The sequence below is a fragment of the Taeniopygia guttata genome, chromosome 4 (genome assembly GCF_048771995.1).
Source record: "Taeniopygia guttata chromosome 4, bTaeGut7.mat, whole genome shotgun sequence".
In the NCBI taxonomy this organism is placed as follows: Eukaryota; Metazoa; Chordata; class Aves; order Passeriformes; family Estrildidae; genus Taeniopygia; species Taeniopygia guttata.
In genome coordinates, this window is record NC_133028.1 from 69018947 (window position 1) to 69036993 (window position 18047).

The 18047-nt window shown below is 48.7% G+C and overlaps 1 protein-coding gene across 3 annotated transcripts in view; it reads right to left on the bottom strand.

Moving 5' to 3' along the window:
* Window positions 1–18047, bottom strand: part of SEPTIN11 (septin 11) — a 42969-nt gene that overhangs the window by 1125 nt on the left and 23797 nt on the right. Inside the window, exons 3-10 of one of the 3 annotated variants that reach the window (XM_030272179.4) lie at window positions 16580–16775; window positions 15343–15529; window positions 13544–13705; window positions 11840–11936; window positions 10733–10901; window positions 7398–7530; window positions 6801–6988; window positions 226–3632 (exon numbers count right to left, since the gene is read on the bottom strand). In XM_030272179.4, coding sequence (XP_030128039.1) covers window positions 3617–3632; window positions 6801–6988; window positions 7398–7530; window positions 10733–10901; window positions 11840–11936; window positions 13544–13705; window positions 15343–15529; window positions 16580–16775 — 1148 coding nt within the window. In that variant the 3' untranslated portion in view covers window positions 226–3616. Of the gene's footprint in view, window positions 1–225; window positions 3633–3981; window positions 5136–6800; window positions 6989–7397; window positions 7531–10732; window positions 10902–11839; window positions 11937–13543; window positions 13706–15342; window positions 15530–16579; window positions 16776–18047 lie in introns of those variants that run through there. The other 2 variants (XM_072928901.1, XM_030272180.4) reach the window with 2 other exon arrangements.

Genomic DNA, 18047 nt, shown 5'->3' on the forward strand with positions numbered 1-18047 from the left:
CACATATCGGCTCTGGCCCGAGCTCCCCGGGACACCGGCTGAGGTGTGGAACAAGCTCATGACCACCACAAGAAGCGACTGACAAACACCAGCACGAACCTACAGAGGCACCTCAAAGGCACAGAACAACCTGCTGGGGAGGCAGAGGCTGACAGGTAACCCTCCTGTCGCCCCACCACAGAATGGCAACAGCAAATGTCACAGAGGCCACGCAAAGACCAAAGCTTTGGGTAAAAATATATTTCCTCTCCCCACTTCAAGTGTTGGTACTATTTGGATCTGCAGCCTGAAGCATATACAAGAAATAACTGAGCTTATGCTAGAAGGTTATTATTCCATCTGTAATTCAAAAACTGAAATATTTTAACATCAAATAAAGTGACAATATCTAACAGATGCATACATATCATTTGCATTAACACTGTATGTAGGTTACACAATTGTTTAGTTACAAACATGGGTTATTTTCCAATAGCAAGGTAATAAAGTCCTACATCTATGGTTTAAGGCAATCAGGATATTAAAAATACAAGATTTCTACCGCTGTTCACAGCTTTGTTTCCCATTAATTAAAAAACCCTTCATGTTTGTAGAGCTCCGTGCTGGCACGTGCTGGCGAAAGCACCACAGGCATCACACCCTGCACGTGCAGCCCGGGCCCTCGGAGAAGGGACACAGAAGGGGACTGGAGTCACAGGGACCCATCTGCCATGGTCACACACAAAAAGACATTTCCATCCGCACTGGGACAGCTTGGGAGAAGCAGAAGGAGAGCTGCCTGCAGAACCATCGGTCCTGTTTAACATGGACGTCCTTCCAGGGAGACATGCAGCTCCCTGCTGGGATTTGAAGCTGTCAGAAGCACGCGGAGGGGGTGACAGGAGCAGCAGCTCTCCAGCTGGAGAGGAGCCCGTGCTGGCTGCCAGTGCCTGCTTTCCCCTGTGGCCCCTGGAGCGCCACAGGAGATGCATCTCAAGACGATGCATTTCACAACCACGAGCTCCAAGGGCACCTTCCTACTCACTGCCCTCCCTCAAAGGAGCTGTGTGATCCCCAGAAGGTTCTGGAGGAACAAGCCCTTTATCCACCTCCTCCTCTCTCACTGCCTGCCAGAGCCACATGTGGCCTCTCTCTACAGGGCAGCCACAGCCCCTCACAGAGCCCTAGACTGTCTTTGCTTTTCCATTCTGGGGGTTTGCTTCATGCCCTGGGAACGTCACCATCCCAGAAAAAGCTCATTTCAGCGTGCTTTCCTGCTTCTCTGTATTAGCCTAAGGACTGAAATCCACCTTGTGAGGAACATGCAGTTTTAGAGGAGTTTTAAGCACCCCACTTGCAAGAAAGTGGACTTGGAGAATCTCCCAGAAAAGCACAGCTGGTCTCCTGTCAGGAGCAAGGCAGGAAGGGTCAGTCTCCTCCTGCTGTACTTACATGCAGAGGTGAAAGCACATCCAGCCAGACCTGAGCGTACCATTCTCTGCATACACATCAGGGGCTACTGGGAAAGAAGGCACAGGGAAAAGAAAGCAACCAGAGCAGCAGGAACAAGCTAAACATGGCCCAGGGGTTCAAGATGGGGAAAAAAGTAATTTCCATCTCCTCTGGCAAAAAACCAAAACAGTACCTTTGACATCTTCAAGTTTGTGGTTTATTCCCAGTTTCTCCAACACAGCTTGTTTTCTGCTAGAGAAAAGCTCAACCAAAAAGACACTAATGCACTTGGCCACAGCTTTCTGTCAAAAAGGAAAAGCTCAACTCAGCTGATTTCCCCTGCTAAACATCCCTTGAAGGGCTGTTAAATGAAGCAGGAGAAATAAATGTTAAAATTAAGTTTTCTACTTGGCACAAAACACTGGTAATTAAAAAGATGACATGCACAGAGGCAGCTGAAGCAAAGCATATTGCCACAAGCACTCTGTGAAGGGCATGTGATGTGACTGTAAAAAACTCATGCAAACAATTCAAACTTCTTCCTTCACAACTCAAGATTTTAAAGCTGGGTTTGCCAGAAACCACAAGAACCAGAATTTCATTTTTCCAACTAACCCTGCAGCAAACCTATTTAACCTGATGAAAAGTGCATAGTTGGCAACTCCAGGAGGGGGGGAAAAAAACAAACCCAAACAACAAAACCGAAAAATAATATTTTTAAAAACAACTTAAAAACCTAAAATAAATTTATGTTTTTTAAAGGATAAAAAGATCAACTGTTTTATTTCCAGTTTATTTATCCAATTTTGTTGTCTGTCCAAGACATGGTACCTAGATATCCTCTTCCTGAAGCCATGTTTAAGCAGCGAGGGTTAAAAAGCAAGACAACCCATAAGCTAACCTCCAAGCACTTTGCCAATCCAGCACTTGAGGAAAAAGTGATGAAAAGAAGTAGCAATTCTGCCTTTTTCCCCCTGAGAAATTCCATCCAGAAGCAGGCAAACAGCTATAGTGGGAGACTCTGGTAGGAAGAGTTTAGTGTAAGAAGGCTTTAAAGAGACTGACTAGCTAGGAGCATTGCAATGCTGGCTGTACACTGGCAGAGGAAGAAATCCAGGAGTCACATGGTAAGCACAGCTCCCCACTCCTTGGGAAGGAAGGGAAAGACAGTCTGAAAGCAATGGCATGGAAAAAACACTTTAAACAGCCCCAGTTCCACTGCGTGCTGGCCAGAGAGCAGGGCCTGGCTGATCCTACACCTCCTTGGCATGTCCTAGGGACACCTGAATGGGACATTATTCCTGCTGCAGGAGCTTGGGGGGCAGTGCAGTGCCATCAGTCCAGGCACCTTCTCTCCCGTGACCGGGAATTCTGGATCCCACATGTTCCTGGAAGCTCCAAGAGGATGCTGAAGGCTCTATCTCCCCCCTGCCCAGGCATTTGGTTCCATGAGGGCTGCTAAGCCTTGCTAAGATCCTCACCTGTTGGAAACCAGGCAGGATTTTAAGGGAGACCCCAAAGGTTTGAGGCAAGTAGTGCAGGGAGAGCAGTGCTAGGAATGCTCCTTCCCCAAGGCAGCTGCGGCTCTGCCGAGGGAAGGGAGGCTGGAAAACCAGGCCAGGGCAGACAGCACAGAACAGGAACTAACACAAATGATCATGCAAATGTCACGGCATGCAAGGTCAGTTACACTTGGTTATCTACACACACCCCCCTCCCTCTCCCCGGCAGGGACTGGGGCTGCTGAACGCGTCAGCTCCTGAAGGGTCAGAATCGACTCCAGCTTCAGCCATGGCCTGGCTGGGACATTCCTACAACACTCATTCCCTGGGGCTCCCACAGCACAGCTGAGGGCACCTGAGCCAGCCAATACCTGAACTGCTGACATCCAACTCTGACTCTTGGTTAAGACTGGGGGCCAAAAATAATTCGGTGCTGATGGTTTTGGTGAGAAAAACGCATGGTGTCATCATTATCATCTCGTCCCTCCACCCACCCCTGAACATCCACTCACACGCAGTCCTGCACCCAATCCCTCTTCCTTCTTGTTCCCACTATGTTATTAGATGAGTTAATAGTTATTCATGTTAAAAAAATGGAAAAAAAATATAAAAAGAAAACAGATGGCAGAGACACATTACTGCAAAAGCAGGTGAATGCAGGAACATCCTTGGCTCGACAGGCTTTATGTGAAGCTTGCACTGCAAGTTAAAAAACAGAACAAAAAACAAAAAAGTTAGCACTAATTGAACTCAAAATGCAAAAAAAAAAATAAAATAAAGAAAGCCAGGAGAGCCAACACCAGCAACCCGCTCCAGTGGGTGGGCATGCAGATGGATTACAGAATTACAAAGAAATTCAACCTCAAGGCTGGGCTCTATTCCAGCCTATAACAAGCAAAAGTAAAAAGAAAAACTGAGGGGACAGAACTACTGAGCAACCAACCCTGTAAGCCAGCCCAGGTTACAGCCTGTCACCACAGAGCTTGGTGGCTTTAGAGCTCATTTGTTCCCAGCTAGGACATGGGTGCAGGTGGCCAGCTTGGGGTACTTCCCATGGGCATCCTTGCAGGAGGTAGCTCAGGTATCTCACACCTGGACACCAGAATGTCTCCAAACACTTGGGCTTTCACAGCCAGGTCAGATCCTTCAGGCACCACCAAACCCCCTCTTTTTACAGGGTGTTGGGCCAGGCCCTGACATGGGTGTTGCAGCTCAGGGACTGCTTTGGGACAAGCATGGTCCCCGATAGCCAGACCAGGCACATTGGACTGGAAACTTAAGTGGAAAGGAAACTGGAGGAAAAAAAAAAAAAAAAAAAGGTTTTACACTTGGCTTTTAGAAGCAGCTTTAAATAAATAGAGACAGAAGCCAAACAGATGGTCCTGGCTCCTGGGGGGCTGTGGATGAGCAGCAACACAACGGCACATGTTGAGGCATGTGGCCATGTAGCCAGCAGCAGGCAAGCACCAGAAGGCTGCTTGCCTCTCCCACTGGCTCTGCTGCCAGGAGCTCTCTCCAGACTGGTCAAGTTGGAAGCACAGTCCCCTACAGCAGGGGCTCAGCCCCATGTCCAGACCAGTGCCTGATTCTCCTCTGCAGCCACCCCTTCAGTGCCTGAGGGACACAGGTGTGCTGTCCCCAAACACTGCTGCTGTCAGGCCAGAGCCCTAAACTTTTTAGAGAAAAAAAGAGTACAAGCTAGGGAATTCCTGGAGGAATAGTCTGGAAATCAGGAAGGCCAAGCTCTCCCTCATGGAGTCAGGCCAGCAGCAGATTTCACCCTGAGCCTTCCCTCTGGCATGCACAGCACAGCGGAAAGTCTCTCTTGTCCAAATCAAAGAAATCCGATCCCACCTTGAGAAAATAAAGCATTCCCATTAACTACTTGGTGGGGATGCTGCAAGGGTTGAGCATGGCAAGGATTTCCTCTGGCAACTGCACAAGAAGCACCACAGGCCATGGCAGCAGAGAGAGAGGCTGGAAGCCTAACTACAAAAACTGCAGCTCACATTAGAGTGCGAGGAGAAACTGAAAGCCTTTAGAAAACCAAGGTGAGCTACAAGGCAGGAGCATCAGCATTTCCCTTTAAAGCCTCTGTTAGTAACTCTGACACTAGAGAACACCTGCAGCAGGTACAGCACCTGGCGTGGAGCGACACAAAGGACACACTAAAACACAGGCATGTTCCTCGAGGCTGGATTTCTGTGAATGCAGCAGCAAAGCAGAACCTGCGTTTGTCACGGTCGCTGGGGACAGCCCTGTCTCACCCACAAGGCTGGAACCAAACAGGAGCTCACACTGACCACCCAAAGGGACAGAACTCCCCCGACCATTCTGTACTGCACTGGCCCTACAGCTAGGAGATGAAAAAATCTGACTGCGCAGTTCTTAAAAATATTAGGCTACCAACTCTGAGAGGTAAGGACAAGCATCTTTGAAACTTTCTAATTTCTTTAGGGAATGCATCAGCATGTCTGAGATCTGAGTGAGAGAAGATGAGTGTCCCAGCTATCTGCAGCAGGGTGTTTCAGCATGCCTGGCCTTAGCTGCCGACAGTGGCTGGTTCCAGTGCTCAGCCTGCCATGCCTGGCTCTGGATTGTGAGGAGTTCTCCCCGAGCAGAGCGTGCAGCACGCGGCACTCCACAGAGGGGGCCCTGGCCACATCCTCAGCCAGCAGCGAGCAGCACGGCTCCATAGGAGCTACATCAATGTACAGCAGCTGAGGAGACAGCCCCAGGCCCTCCCCACCCGCCCCGGGCAGCAGTGACCAAGGTCAGGCACAGAACCAGCAGCAGCGGCAGGGGCCATGCAGCAAGGGGGAAAGCTGTAAAAGCCCCGAGCACCTGCAGCACAGCTGCTGCCACACAGCCCAGGCCAGGCTGCAGCTCCCAGGCTGGCAGACACAAGTGTCTGAGCCACAACCCTGCTGGCACTTGGCTTTTCCAGGTGACACCACCCGTGCTCCTGTAAGGAACACCCCCTTCTCTCTTGCGCAGTGAAAGCAGCGTGGGACTGTCATTTTTGTGTGTGGGTCAAACAAGTGTTTTCCAGTGAGATTTGCTGCAACCCCAGCTTTCCAAATGCCAGGTACCAACTAAGCACCCTTAGCACAGGTGCCTCACTAAGAACTTGCATGAGCACTCTCCCACTAGGAATGGAAAAAGCCAGGGGAGGGCAAAGGATTACACTCCTAAGACACAAATATAAAATAGTAAAAAACAGTGCCATGATCTTGACTAAAAAGTAAAGAGTTTCTTAGCTTATTATGTCAACTTGATACAACCACAAATGCCATTTAACTGCAATTACGGTACCATAGTAGTTTGTTTTTCTAAAAAAAATACAAAACCAAAGCTTCTTGTCTTTAGAGCAAGCTTTCAAGTCTTCACTTTTGGCACTAGCATTCCCCATGTAAAAATAACATGGTGGTTTTGGTTTCTAATTTACTTCTACTTACAACCATAACCTTAAGGAATGGGAACTGGAGACTACCAGTGAAAGAAAGGACGGATAGCAACTACCTTAATAATTCTGGCTCAGGCAGATAAATCTGAGTCCAGACATCCCATAGTTCCAGAAGATGCTGGACAGATCACAAACCAAAACACTACCATCCAATTGCTCTCCCACACCAGTCAGATTTGAAGAGAGAATTTGAAGGTACTCTTCCAGAGAAAAATTAAGATCATGTCCCTGGCCCACCCTTTAGAAAAAAAAATATTTTATTTGATCAGGCTGAGAAAAGGCCTGTTTCCAGTCTGGTAATGGGGAAAAGCAAATACAGACATGCAGCAAGAAAGAAAAAAAAAAAAAAAACCCAAAACTGGTAACAAACCCTACAAAGGGTGTGGGTGACAGCTGCTTACTTTTTCTTGTCCTTGTCTTTCTTGGTTTGTTGAGAACCTGCCTGCTGAGCCTGTGACTGTAATAGCTGAGCTGCTGCCTTCTTCTTTTGAAAGTTGTTCAGCTCTTCCTCAAGTTCCTTCTTTTTGTCTTCCACCTTTTTCTTCTCTTCTTGGTGAGTCCTCTTTAAATGGTCAAACTTTTCATGAAGCTGCCAGGACAGAGACCGTGAGAACTGGCTGGCAAGAGAGGAATGTTCCACCCCAATTTACTGGTAATGATGCCCCAAGTGTTCCTGCTGGCACCAAGGCCTCCCTGCACTGCCTGCAAGCCACCAGCCTGTCCCCTGCAGGTAACACTCACTGGCACACACAGTGTGGGAATTCCCACTGTTGTAGGAACCCAGCAGGCCTCTTCCACACCCTCCTATTCCATCCCTCAGTGCTTTGTACCTAGTGGACTCTATCAGGTTTGTGCAGAGCAAGGGAACAGGAGCACTGAGGGCTGTACTCTTGTCTGCACCTCTGCAGCAGCACAAGGCCTGAGGAGCAGCTTCTCGCCCCAGCAGGACATGTTCTGTAACAGCCTGTCCCAAGCCCTCCAAGTTACAATATACTCACATCCTTCTCTGCTTCCTTCAACTCTGCTTCCTTCTCCTTCACTCGCATGACAAACATCTGCCTCATTTCATCCTCCTTCTTCTGGAGTTCACCCAGGAATTCATTCCTCTTGGCTTCGTATGTCTCTTGGAGGCTGTTAAAAACGCACAAAACCCAGTCAAAGCAGTGTTTCAAGCAGAGCCAGGAACTTCCAGCCTTTGGAAGCCTTAGCACTTAAGTTGTCTGGTCACAAAACAGGGTCAGAGGCTCCAGCAGAGGCAGCATCACCTCCACAAAAGCCATCGCAGCTTGCTAGGTGGCAGCAGTGGGAGGCGAATGGAAAGGAAGAGCCGAGCTCGCTGCTCAGCCGTGCATCACTCAGCAGGCAGGGTGACTGTCCTCCAAGACAAGCAGCCTCTACATAAGTGCCTGCAGCAAACCCCGATGCCCACAGGGCTCGTGATCCCGTGGAGCCACACTGCCTCCTTCTCCCCTTGTTTGTGTGAAGTCTCTTCATTCCAAATGCAAGATTTGTGCAGCAGACCTGGGGTGAAATCTGCCCCTTCATTAACCACAACACCAACACAGAGCAGAACTCATTTTCACTATTCATTGCTAATCGATTCAGATGAGGGGTTTGATTTAGATAAAGGCATCCTGGCAGACCTCCCTTTCTCCTTTGGTTTTTCCAAACCATCAGCAGCCTTCCTACTTCAAATAACCACATTACTGGACTACTTCATTCCCCCTCTACTCCTTGGGATTCCTTCATTTCCCCAGCACTGAGATAGGCAGTAAAGATTTGGGACATAAAGTTGTCCATGTACTTCTGAGATTTTTAAAGCCTCTTAGGAACTCTGAATGTCAAATTCCTCTTTTGTTTTATTCCTTAAATGGATTTGGATAACCCCGCCATAATGATAGTGTGGGAATGATAACTATTTCCCCCAAGAGGCTTTTCTGAAAAAGCATTTTTTAAATGAAAACTCCACTGAAGTCACACACACAGGTTGCATCCATGTGCCTAAGGAACACATTAACTGTTGGGCCACTGGAACATCCTAATTGCAATAAAGTCAAGCTTTTACTTTTCCTAGCATTGTTGGGGGCTTTGATGCCTTTTTTATTAGCTGGGGTTTTCTTAGAGAAAGCAATATTGAGCTGGGGAACACAACTTGTCAGATTATGCCAAGCCTTGTATTTAACTCTGCTAATTAATAGGCACTTCACTTCCTAAAAATACCCTCCAGACAGGATGCCCAGAGCTGTTCTGGCACAGCACTGGCCGCCCCAGAGAAATCACACCATTCCACATGACCACACCAGCTTCCTACACATGGAAGCAAAAATACTGATTCTAAAAACGCCAAAAATCCTTTCGTGGGAGAGCAGGGCAAGAGCTATCTTTGGATTCTCAACTACATGCAGAACCAGACCTCTCACAGCATAGAGACTTCAGGAGATGCAAAACAACATCTCCCTAAAATTCAGCATTGGATTTAATCCTCTGACTATGGACATAAACTTAAATTACTAAGCCCTTGTGAAGGATCTGGCAAAGCCCGAGGGTAGGTGAGCCTTTACTGCTCAGTGAGCACAAACTGAATCTGCAATTAGTGCCACGCTGTCCTAGGGAGCAGCAGAGCCTCACAGAGCGCTCCGCACTCATCGGATCCTGGCCTGCAAACCACTTCTTCCAAAGCTCACTTCCAAAAACACCATGCAGGGTGATGGGCAAGCAGGAAAAGCCTGGCAGGCGTGAGAGGGGCAGGGGCTTCCTGTTAAACTGTCCCAAGTTCAAAGCTTCATTCTCTGCAGCAGTGACTCTGACTTCCAGAGGAGCCAAGTTCTCAGAGAAACTGGCCTGGCAACTCCCAGGCTGCATGTGAAAAAAAAACAATTGCAGCCCTAAGGAATAACAGTCCAAACCAACTGGGATCCCTGCAGCTTCTCACAGGCAAAGATGACAAGGGAATTGGCTTTTAAGTACACAAACATATGAACCTAAACTACGAGAGTAACTTGATTTCCCAACACGCCCCCACACACTGAAGGATGCCCTGGCAAATAATATTATTTGAAAAAGGAGTATTTTGAAAAGCTTAACCAGAGCAGCAAAGAATCCAGCCCACAACAGACACACGACAGCAAAAGGGTCTCTGTGCAGAAACCCTGTTTCATGGAGCTGATGTCTGTTGGGATCCTGGTGCTCCCTCCTGACCTCATGCAGCCTGGCCAAGCAAGGTGGGGGGTCTCAGACATTACCAGTGCCCCTTTTCCACACCTCACACAAACCCCTACATGGCACCAATGGTTTGCTGGGACCTCCTGTCCTGCTCCCCCTGACACTTGCCAAAGGCTCCCTGCTCCTGGCTGAAGGGCAGCAGTTCCTGTGGCTCCCAGGGCCAAGATGCAAGGAAAAGCATTCTTTTGATCCCTGAGCTCAGAGAGAACATCTCCCTCGTTTCAGATATACATCAGCCTCAGCCAAACAGCTTGGGATCATAGGTTTTGTTTGTTTATTGGAGGGAAAAGGCATCCAGAGTGAACTGCTCTGAACTAGCACGTACCACATGGAAAAATTCTGTACATTTTCATTTCCTTTCTACTTATAGCTTGGTCAAAAGAGGTCTCGTGTACAGGAAGCAATGGAAATTCCTCAGATTCCTCTAAAGGAAGGGCTGAGCCCATCTTAAGCCATTGCTCTCCAGAAAGGAAATCCAATAAAGCTTCACACTTAGGCTTACTAACAGAACTGGGCTTGACTGATTCCAGCAGAGTTTCTGCTGTAGAAGAAGTACAGCTGCATCAACTCAGCAAGTCAGAAACAAGACCCCAAACCAATGCCAACCCCTGACATGCATGTGTGTTACAGGGGCAAACCCCCATGGGTGCACTGGAATTCTGACTACCTTCCCCGGGAGGCACAGAGGAATGTGGGATGCCTTGAGGCAGGAGCTGCAATTACCTGGGAAAAGCTGAGGAGGAATGGGAAACAGGAAATGAAGGGAGAAAAACACTCCCTCTCAAATTCCCACACAGCTGTTTGTCCCTGGCTAATGGCTTGGGCTGCAGACCAATAAAGCTGTCTGACAGAATGAACTATGTATTGAGTAATCAGCCAAACCTCAGGCATGAGACCGTGGCACCCTCTTCACAGCTCACCTTGGACCAGCTGTGAAGAGCTCCAGGAGGGTCAAAAGATGACTTACCCCAGGATGTCCCCAATGCAGGGGCCACCTTCCTGTCACACAGAGGCAGCTGCACTTTTCCTGCCCGGAATTTCAGGCAGCCCTGAGCAGCAGCAGAGCAAGCTGGCTGCACAGCACAGCAGTGCCTGGCGTGCACGCCCCTACCTGAAAGGTTTGCTGTCCGGATCCGTGTCCTTGAAGCCCATCTCTTCCAGCTTGCAGCGCCTGTACAGCTCATAGTGCCGGGTGTGCGTCTGCTCCCGCAAGTCCTCCATGTTCACTCGGATCAGCATCTCCCGCAGCTTCACAAAGTCACAGTGGTTTTCATTTTCAACTGCAAAAACAACACAATATCCACAGAGAGAACACAAAACCTAGGAGCTGGGCTCCCCCTTCCCTGGATCTGGGTCCCAGTGTAGCGAACCTCAGAGTTCTTCAGGACACAAGCACAGCTGCAAGTCAGCCACACCAAAATGCCTTGTTGAACTGGGGCTGAAGCCATCCCACGCCAGCAGGGGCCCGAGTTCAAGGCCTGCACTGGATTTCAAGATCTGTGCATTGCCCATCTGTCACAGGGCTCCCACCTCCCCATCCATTTCTGCACCGTGATGATCTGGTGAGGTGATGATCCATTGGTTCACAGGATTTCACTTCCCACCCAAACCCACTCGAAATCCTAGCACTCACAGGGGCTCATAGTGGCAAAGTCTAAACTGAATCTCAAACTATCTGGTCCTAGTTTTCTGGGAACAGCAAGAACCCAGCAGGATACAGGTAAAGTCCAAGACCTCCCAAACACATCAGCTTCTTTCCTAACTGTTTTTCCCAGTACCATCCTCTGGTGAACACAGCTGAAGTCTCTGAAGCTGCTTCAGGGTCAGGTGGTATTACTGAGAAGCCAGAGAGTTTTGCAGAACTGCACTGTGAAAGCTCTCCTGCAGCTTCCTGGGCCATTCTCCAACGGGATACACAATTGAAGCCACAAGGAGACCATCACCATCTCAATCCTGTACTTCTCCGTGCTGGCTGGAAAGCAAGGATCAGCTCTGGATATCTGGCAGCTTCAGTAAAGCCTGGGCTGCAAACAGTGCCCTGGCCAAACTCTGCCCTCCTACAGGAAGGAGCTTTTGGCTCCGTGTCCACATCTAAGCTGTGCTCTCTTAAGCCAGATTTTGGTAGGGGCCATCCAGAGACAGAAGTAACAGAACTGGTCATTCTTGGATCAGAAGGGGACAGGGTGAGAAAGCCTTGCTTGTGCCCTTGCTAACATACCCTGCACGACACCCCAGGGGTACTGCCTGGCTTTTGCCATCTTGTTGCCAATCTTCACTTCCTCGGTGCTGCCAACCACGGCAAAAGGAAGGTGGACCTACAAAAGGAAAGGGACAATGAGGCCGGGGATTTCCTTTGCTGCCTTGCCAGAGATTGTTTCTCAAGAAAGCTGTTTACTGGGGCAGCTCTGCTAAATTTAAGTTGTTTAAACGCCTTTGCAATTCGTCTGGTGTTTCAGGAAGAGCAACAGGACAATCTGGATGAGAAACCTGATCAGACTTAAAGCCCAAAATTCTGAAGTCCTAAAAACACAAGATAGGTACGTATGTTCCATTTAATTACAAAGCACTACTGTCTTAAGCACGAAACAAGTCTTACAAACTGGAACTGAATTTAAACACCAAGAAAAAAGAACTGTGCAACAAAGAAGAAAATAAACTACAACCTCTCAAGGAAGGCAAAAATGAGGGGGATTTTGCTGCTACAAAGAACTGCTAATGCTTCCTCTTAAACAGGGCAAAGCTGTGAGCAAGGGGAAGAGCGGAGCTGACCCAGCCCTAGGCTGACACGTCTGAGTCATGGAGCTCTGCCCTGTCCAGGTCTCTCCGTGGGTGTGGTGGCGACAATCTGGGACCTACTCCCAGAAGTGTGGCTGCTGCCAGGAAGAAGCTCGCCTCAGATGCCAGCCCAGACCAGGCCAGCAGAACTCTCCCTGCCTTAACAGCATCCAACGGGGCTGGCTGCATTGGAAGCAGGAGCTTTGTCAGCCGAGCTGTGGTCACAGGCTGGGTGGGAGGGGAAAATGTCAGGGCAGAGGAGATGGGATTAGCTGGCAAAGGGGCTTCCCAGCAGCCAGGCTGCACCTGAGGAAGGTAAAGCACTGCACACAATGCACCCTGGTAGAGCACATGCCTTCTCTGTGCCAGCTTCTCTCTGCTCAAAACAGGAAGAGAGGCAATAGGGAGCTTTGGAGACGGTCTAACATTTAGGATGAGATAATTGCCCATCTACAAGCCGTTTAGCAGGAAAACTCACAACAGCCTTCAAGTAGCAAGGAAATAGCTTCATCTGAGTGCACTCGCTTTAGGACTGGCACATCCCCTTGGGGCCACTCAGCACCTCACTGCCAGCGACCATGAGCTCAGATTCTTCCCTTTGCAGCCCGAGTAAGGCCCATGGCAAAAAGCTGCTTCCCTTGGTAACCCCCACTGAAATATTAGGTCTAGTCTAGCCCTGAGTGCCCTCAGCTTCCACCCCAGGTCTAGAGGCAGGGGAGGAGGTGAAAGCCAAAGCTGCTGATGGGCTGCAGAGCGCTGGAACATCAGTGCCAGTACCCCGCTCCCAGCGGAAACCAAAACAAAGGCGGCAGCAAATTAATCACCCCCACGAAGCAGTGAGTGGTCGTTTGGGACAGGAAAGCCAAACCTCAGCTCTCTGCCTGACCACACTGGGGCCCTGCCTCCCATCCTCTTCCTTTCCTGAGACAGGAATACTGCAACCGGGGAAGGATGTGAGACCTGCAAGGGGGGAGACGTGTTTGTCACACAAGGAAATGTAGCAGACCAGGTAGCACCAGCCTCCAAAAGCCTTCTGGCCAGGCTGATGTGTCTGTGCTTAAATTGCAGTTTTAAAGCTAAGCAAGAGAAAGCACAGCCATCAAAGCCTTGGCAAGGCAAGGCCAACCACCCCCCCCAGATAACATACACTCATGGTGGCATTGATCTCGGCCACCGTCTCCTCATCGGTCGGGAACTGGTAGATCTGCACGCCGTTGCTGACCAGCTCACTCATGATTTTACTCTTGAACTTGTGCAACTCGTTCTTTGCAATGGTGTCAGCCTTGGCAATGATGGGGATGATGTTCACCTGCAAGACAGGACAGCACTTCTGCATACAGGACTGCACAGGTTGTGTCTCTGGGAGAGGACAGAGCAGGACATGCAGTGACAGCCCTAAAGTGCCACCAGCCAGCACCCCAGCAGATGAACTTCCCTGGAGCTGCAGTCAGGATTTCCAGGCAGCAGTGATGATGGCCTCAGAAAGAAGTCAAATACAATTTGGCAACATGCTATTTCCTGTCCTGTCGTACTCCCCTCCTCATCTGAATTGGCTGGATAGGAAATGTTGTCATAGATTATTATGAGCTGCTCCAAAAAAAAAAAAAAAAAGAAAGGAAATTACCATCTCTGTGCATTCCCTGGTACTGCAGCTGGATGGATTTCCACAAGAGCCATGCTTAGACAGCAGCCTGTCACAGACCCTGGCTTAGGGAGTGTCACCAGGGACACTGGAGGGGCAGCAGAGCTGATGTCACCCCACAGGAGGTGGAAGCAGATGGTGCCTACCCAGCCCTGGGACACAGAGGACAAGGGCTGGCAGTAACACAGGCACACTTCCCCCACCTGTGTGCCCTCATATGCCCCTGGACACTGCTGCACTGCAGGACCAGGGCTCACTTCTCCCTGCACAGCTCTGAGATGAGAGATCTCTTCTCTAGACAGCCTGTTGACAAGGATAGAGAGCCTGCCTTCTTTCCCTGTCTCCTCCCTTCAGAGGGACAGTTTCTGCCTTTGATCCCACAGGTTTGATTTTCCTTGCAACAGCAGACAGAAACTGTACTGAGGATAACAGCAATATCGACCTACATGGAGGGATTTTAACTACAGTACTTGAAAATCCTCTTCCATTACATCACTTAATTCTGTTTGGAGTTATTAAATCCACGTTGGCCAAAAGATAGAACAGGAATGTCAATTAGCTCATTTGAGATAAATCTCCATAACCTTTTTTTCAGTTGAAGAAGGCAAGGAACTTTCTCCATCACCACATAAAACCCAGTCAATTGGCCTCTCTAGGAAACAAGGAGCCGCTGTCATCATTGATGGCCTGCAGAATCAGGATCCAGTGAGCCAAAGGTGCACAGTGACTGATTTAAATCGCTTAATCATGATGGAAAGGAGCACAGAGAAGGCTCAGTTTAGCTACTCAGGTTCTACATTTGTACTTCAGTTATTTTTCCTAGAAGAGGTGCCATCTCCTTTGAACCATGGTTTAAACCAACCCCATGAGGGTACCTGGAAGAGCAGATGCCAAGTAACATTTATTCAGATTCTTTTTTATGACATGACAGCTAAACACCACTACATTTGCCATAGCAGAACAAATCACTCTTTTTGTGTAGCTGGCTGTGGTCAGAGCAAGCAGACATAGCACTTCAATTTGTTTTTCACTGATTAGAAAGACGACCTCAACTGTCTTTATCGACTTTAAAGATGAGCTGGGGAGCACACGGCCAAGCTCCCCACCCAAGGTGAGCTGGAAAAGAGCAGGACTCCAAACTTTCAATAAGTCACTGCAGCACATGAAGCAGAATAATGACTCGTCGTAGCAGCTTGCCCAAGGTATGCTTCTCACACTTTTTTGTCCACAACTCTCCACTACTAAACCCAGACATGATTTCCCTGAGCAGATGGCAAGATAATGAAAGCACAGGCAGCAAGTACCTTACTGTCAAGTTTCTTCATGGTGACCAAGTCCAGGGACTTGAGCGAGTGTCCTGTGGGAGCAATGAAGTAGAGGCAGGCGTGGATCCGCGTGTCGTGGTAGTTGAACAGGGATCGCTTGATCTTCAGCTCTTCCTGCAGGTAGGCTTCGAACTGCGCGTCAATGTATTCTACTATAGGCTTGTAGCTGAGGAGAGAAGGCACAGAGAAAACCGGGAAATTGGCTGCTGGGACCACACAGGCCACTGATGGACACTCAGGAGCTCTGCATGGTACAGGACAAGCACTGCTTTCAGGACCCTCCCCAGCAACCTATAGTCCCTCCTTCACAAGGGTGCCTTTCCACTTGGTGCACAGGCAAAGCACAACAGACATGACAGCCCTCGATTTCAGGTGTATGGAAACTACACAAGACTGCTACCCTGAAAAGCAATGCATTTGGCAGCCTCTCCAATTAGTCTGAGCTGCTGCTCTGCCAGTCTCACTGAAAAGCATCTAACAAAAAAATTTCAACATGAAATCATCACCTACTCCCTAGCTTGTCCAAAATCTCATCATCTTAAAAGAGGGAAGGGAGAGTCACAAGATAAGAGGTATTTGTCAGGAACTGAAGCCTGTGAGCAAAGCTCAGAAGACAGCTGTACCATTCCTGGACTTTGATGGGATCAGTCTTTTGGAGAAAAAGTAGCTCATGCAGTGTAACATGTCCTTATTCAAATCAACTTGTGCTTCAAATCAACTTGTTTGTGCTTCTGGAAAGAAAACTGCTCCATGTGTTTCCCCTCCATCAAGGCCAGCTTCATGGATATCACTAGGTGTGTCTAAAATGACTGCCACTCTGGTTTCTTGGCTTATGGAAGTTCTGTCTCTGACTATGAGACACCAAAAACCTCAGAGACAAGAGCAAGGAAAGCAGTAAGGCCTCACACTGGGAGAAATATTAGAGAAAGACCCATAAAAAAAGCAGAGCAAAGGAGGACTGGGAAGCCTCAAACTGGAGGACAGAGCGAATTGCACGCGCCACAGCCATATGTGCCAGGACACAACGCAGCAGGAGCACAAAAGCTCTCAGTAAGCCCCACTGCCATGGGCCTGCCCACAGGCTTAGGCAGGAGCAGCATCTGGGACAGGGAAGCATCCCCAGAACAGCGAGGGACCTGCTGCCCACAGAGGGAGGCCCTGGAGACCTCAGAGTGCACCAGCAGCGGGATGCCTCTCCCAGCAGAGCTCGGATTACCTGTCATCCTTGTTGATCTGATCACCAAAGCCCACCGTGTCCACGATGGTCAGCTTGAGCCGCACGTTGCTCTCCTGGAGCTCGTAACTCCGCGCTTTCAACCTGACGCCGGGCTCGTTGTGCGTGGCGGGCTCGCTCTCGAACTTGGTGTTGAACAGCGTGTCCATCAGCGTGGACTTGCCAATGCCGGTTTCACCTGAGCAGACAGAGGGAGTGTCAGGACAGCGCCGCTGCTCTCCCAAGCCTCCTTCCCCGGCAGGTTAAGGAGTTACTCCTCTTGGGTAGCAGTGGAATTAGGCTACATGCACATCGCTAAGCAAGATAATCCCTGCGGGAACAGATGCCTTCAGAAACAGTCTCCATCTTTACCAGGACCCAGGAACTTTCTTTACAGTAGCAAGTTGTTAATTCTCCCAACTCCACGTCTGATTCCCTGATTTTGTTTCAGTCTTTTTAGGGCAGTTTTGCTGTCTCAAGAAGATCATCCAAAACCCATAGTGCTACTTAAGACAATAAAAATCTGAGACAGAGAAACATATAGGGAGTTCTTAAAAAAAATAGGCACACTGCTTAAATACCAACTTTTTAAACTACTGCAGTTTCACTAAGCCCCAGTGCAATTAGTAACATGGACGAAAGCACTAGCCTAAATCCCATTTTTCAGTCAAAACTATTTCTTTAGCAATTACACTCTCAAACAGCTATTGCTACCCATGCTGTGAGCAGGGGTGGGGCTGAGGCAACTCACATGGAAAGCCAAGTCCTAAACTGATGGCATGGACTGCCCACGGCTGAAGCTGCAAATTTTAGGGAGCTCCTGATGTGAACTGCTGTGTTCTATGCCAGATCAGCTCTGCACCATTTCACATCCCAATTAGAAGTCTCACAATACAACACTGAATTTAATTGTGTCCTCTCTCAAATCACAATTCTAAACTATAATTTTTTTCAAGGCTGAGATTCTGTTCCTTGGCCAGCTGCAGCAGCTTGTATGAAACTTTAATATGAGGTGAAAATCAGTGGATGGGCACATTTCACGAGATAAAAAGAGGTGGATCAAATTGCTAATGGAGACATTAAGTCACACTAAGAAAGGCATATTTACTTCAAGAGAGAAAGGCAATTAATTTATGCCATTTTGATCAAAGAGCTGCCTGCTAATCAGGCTGTTCCCTGCTGGATTGAAATGGTTTCATGCTGCTACAAGAGTCATGTGAGGGTTGGGAGCTCAAGTGTGCAGAAGCACAACTATTCTCTTATCTCCTCCTTTCACACACAAGCTACAGGGAGGAGTCGAGTTTGCTAGATTTCTTTTCAGGCAGCTCACAGAAATTGTCAATTTGCTGTAGAAAAATCACAGTCAGAGGGTTGTGGGGTTTTTCCAGCTAATTAATGTAACTAATTAGAAGGGACAATACTCCCCTCTCGGAGGCTTAAACGAACAATGAATGTAAAGACGATGTTTGCA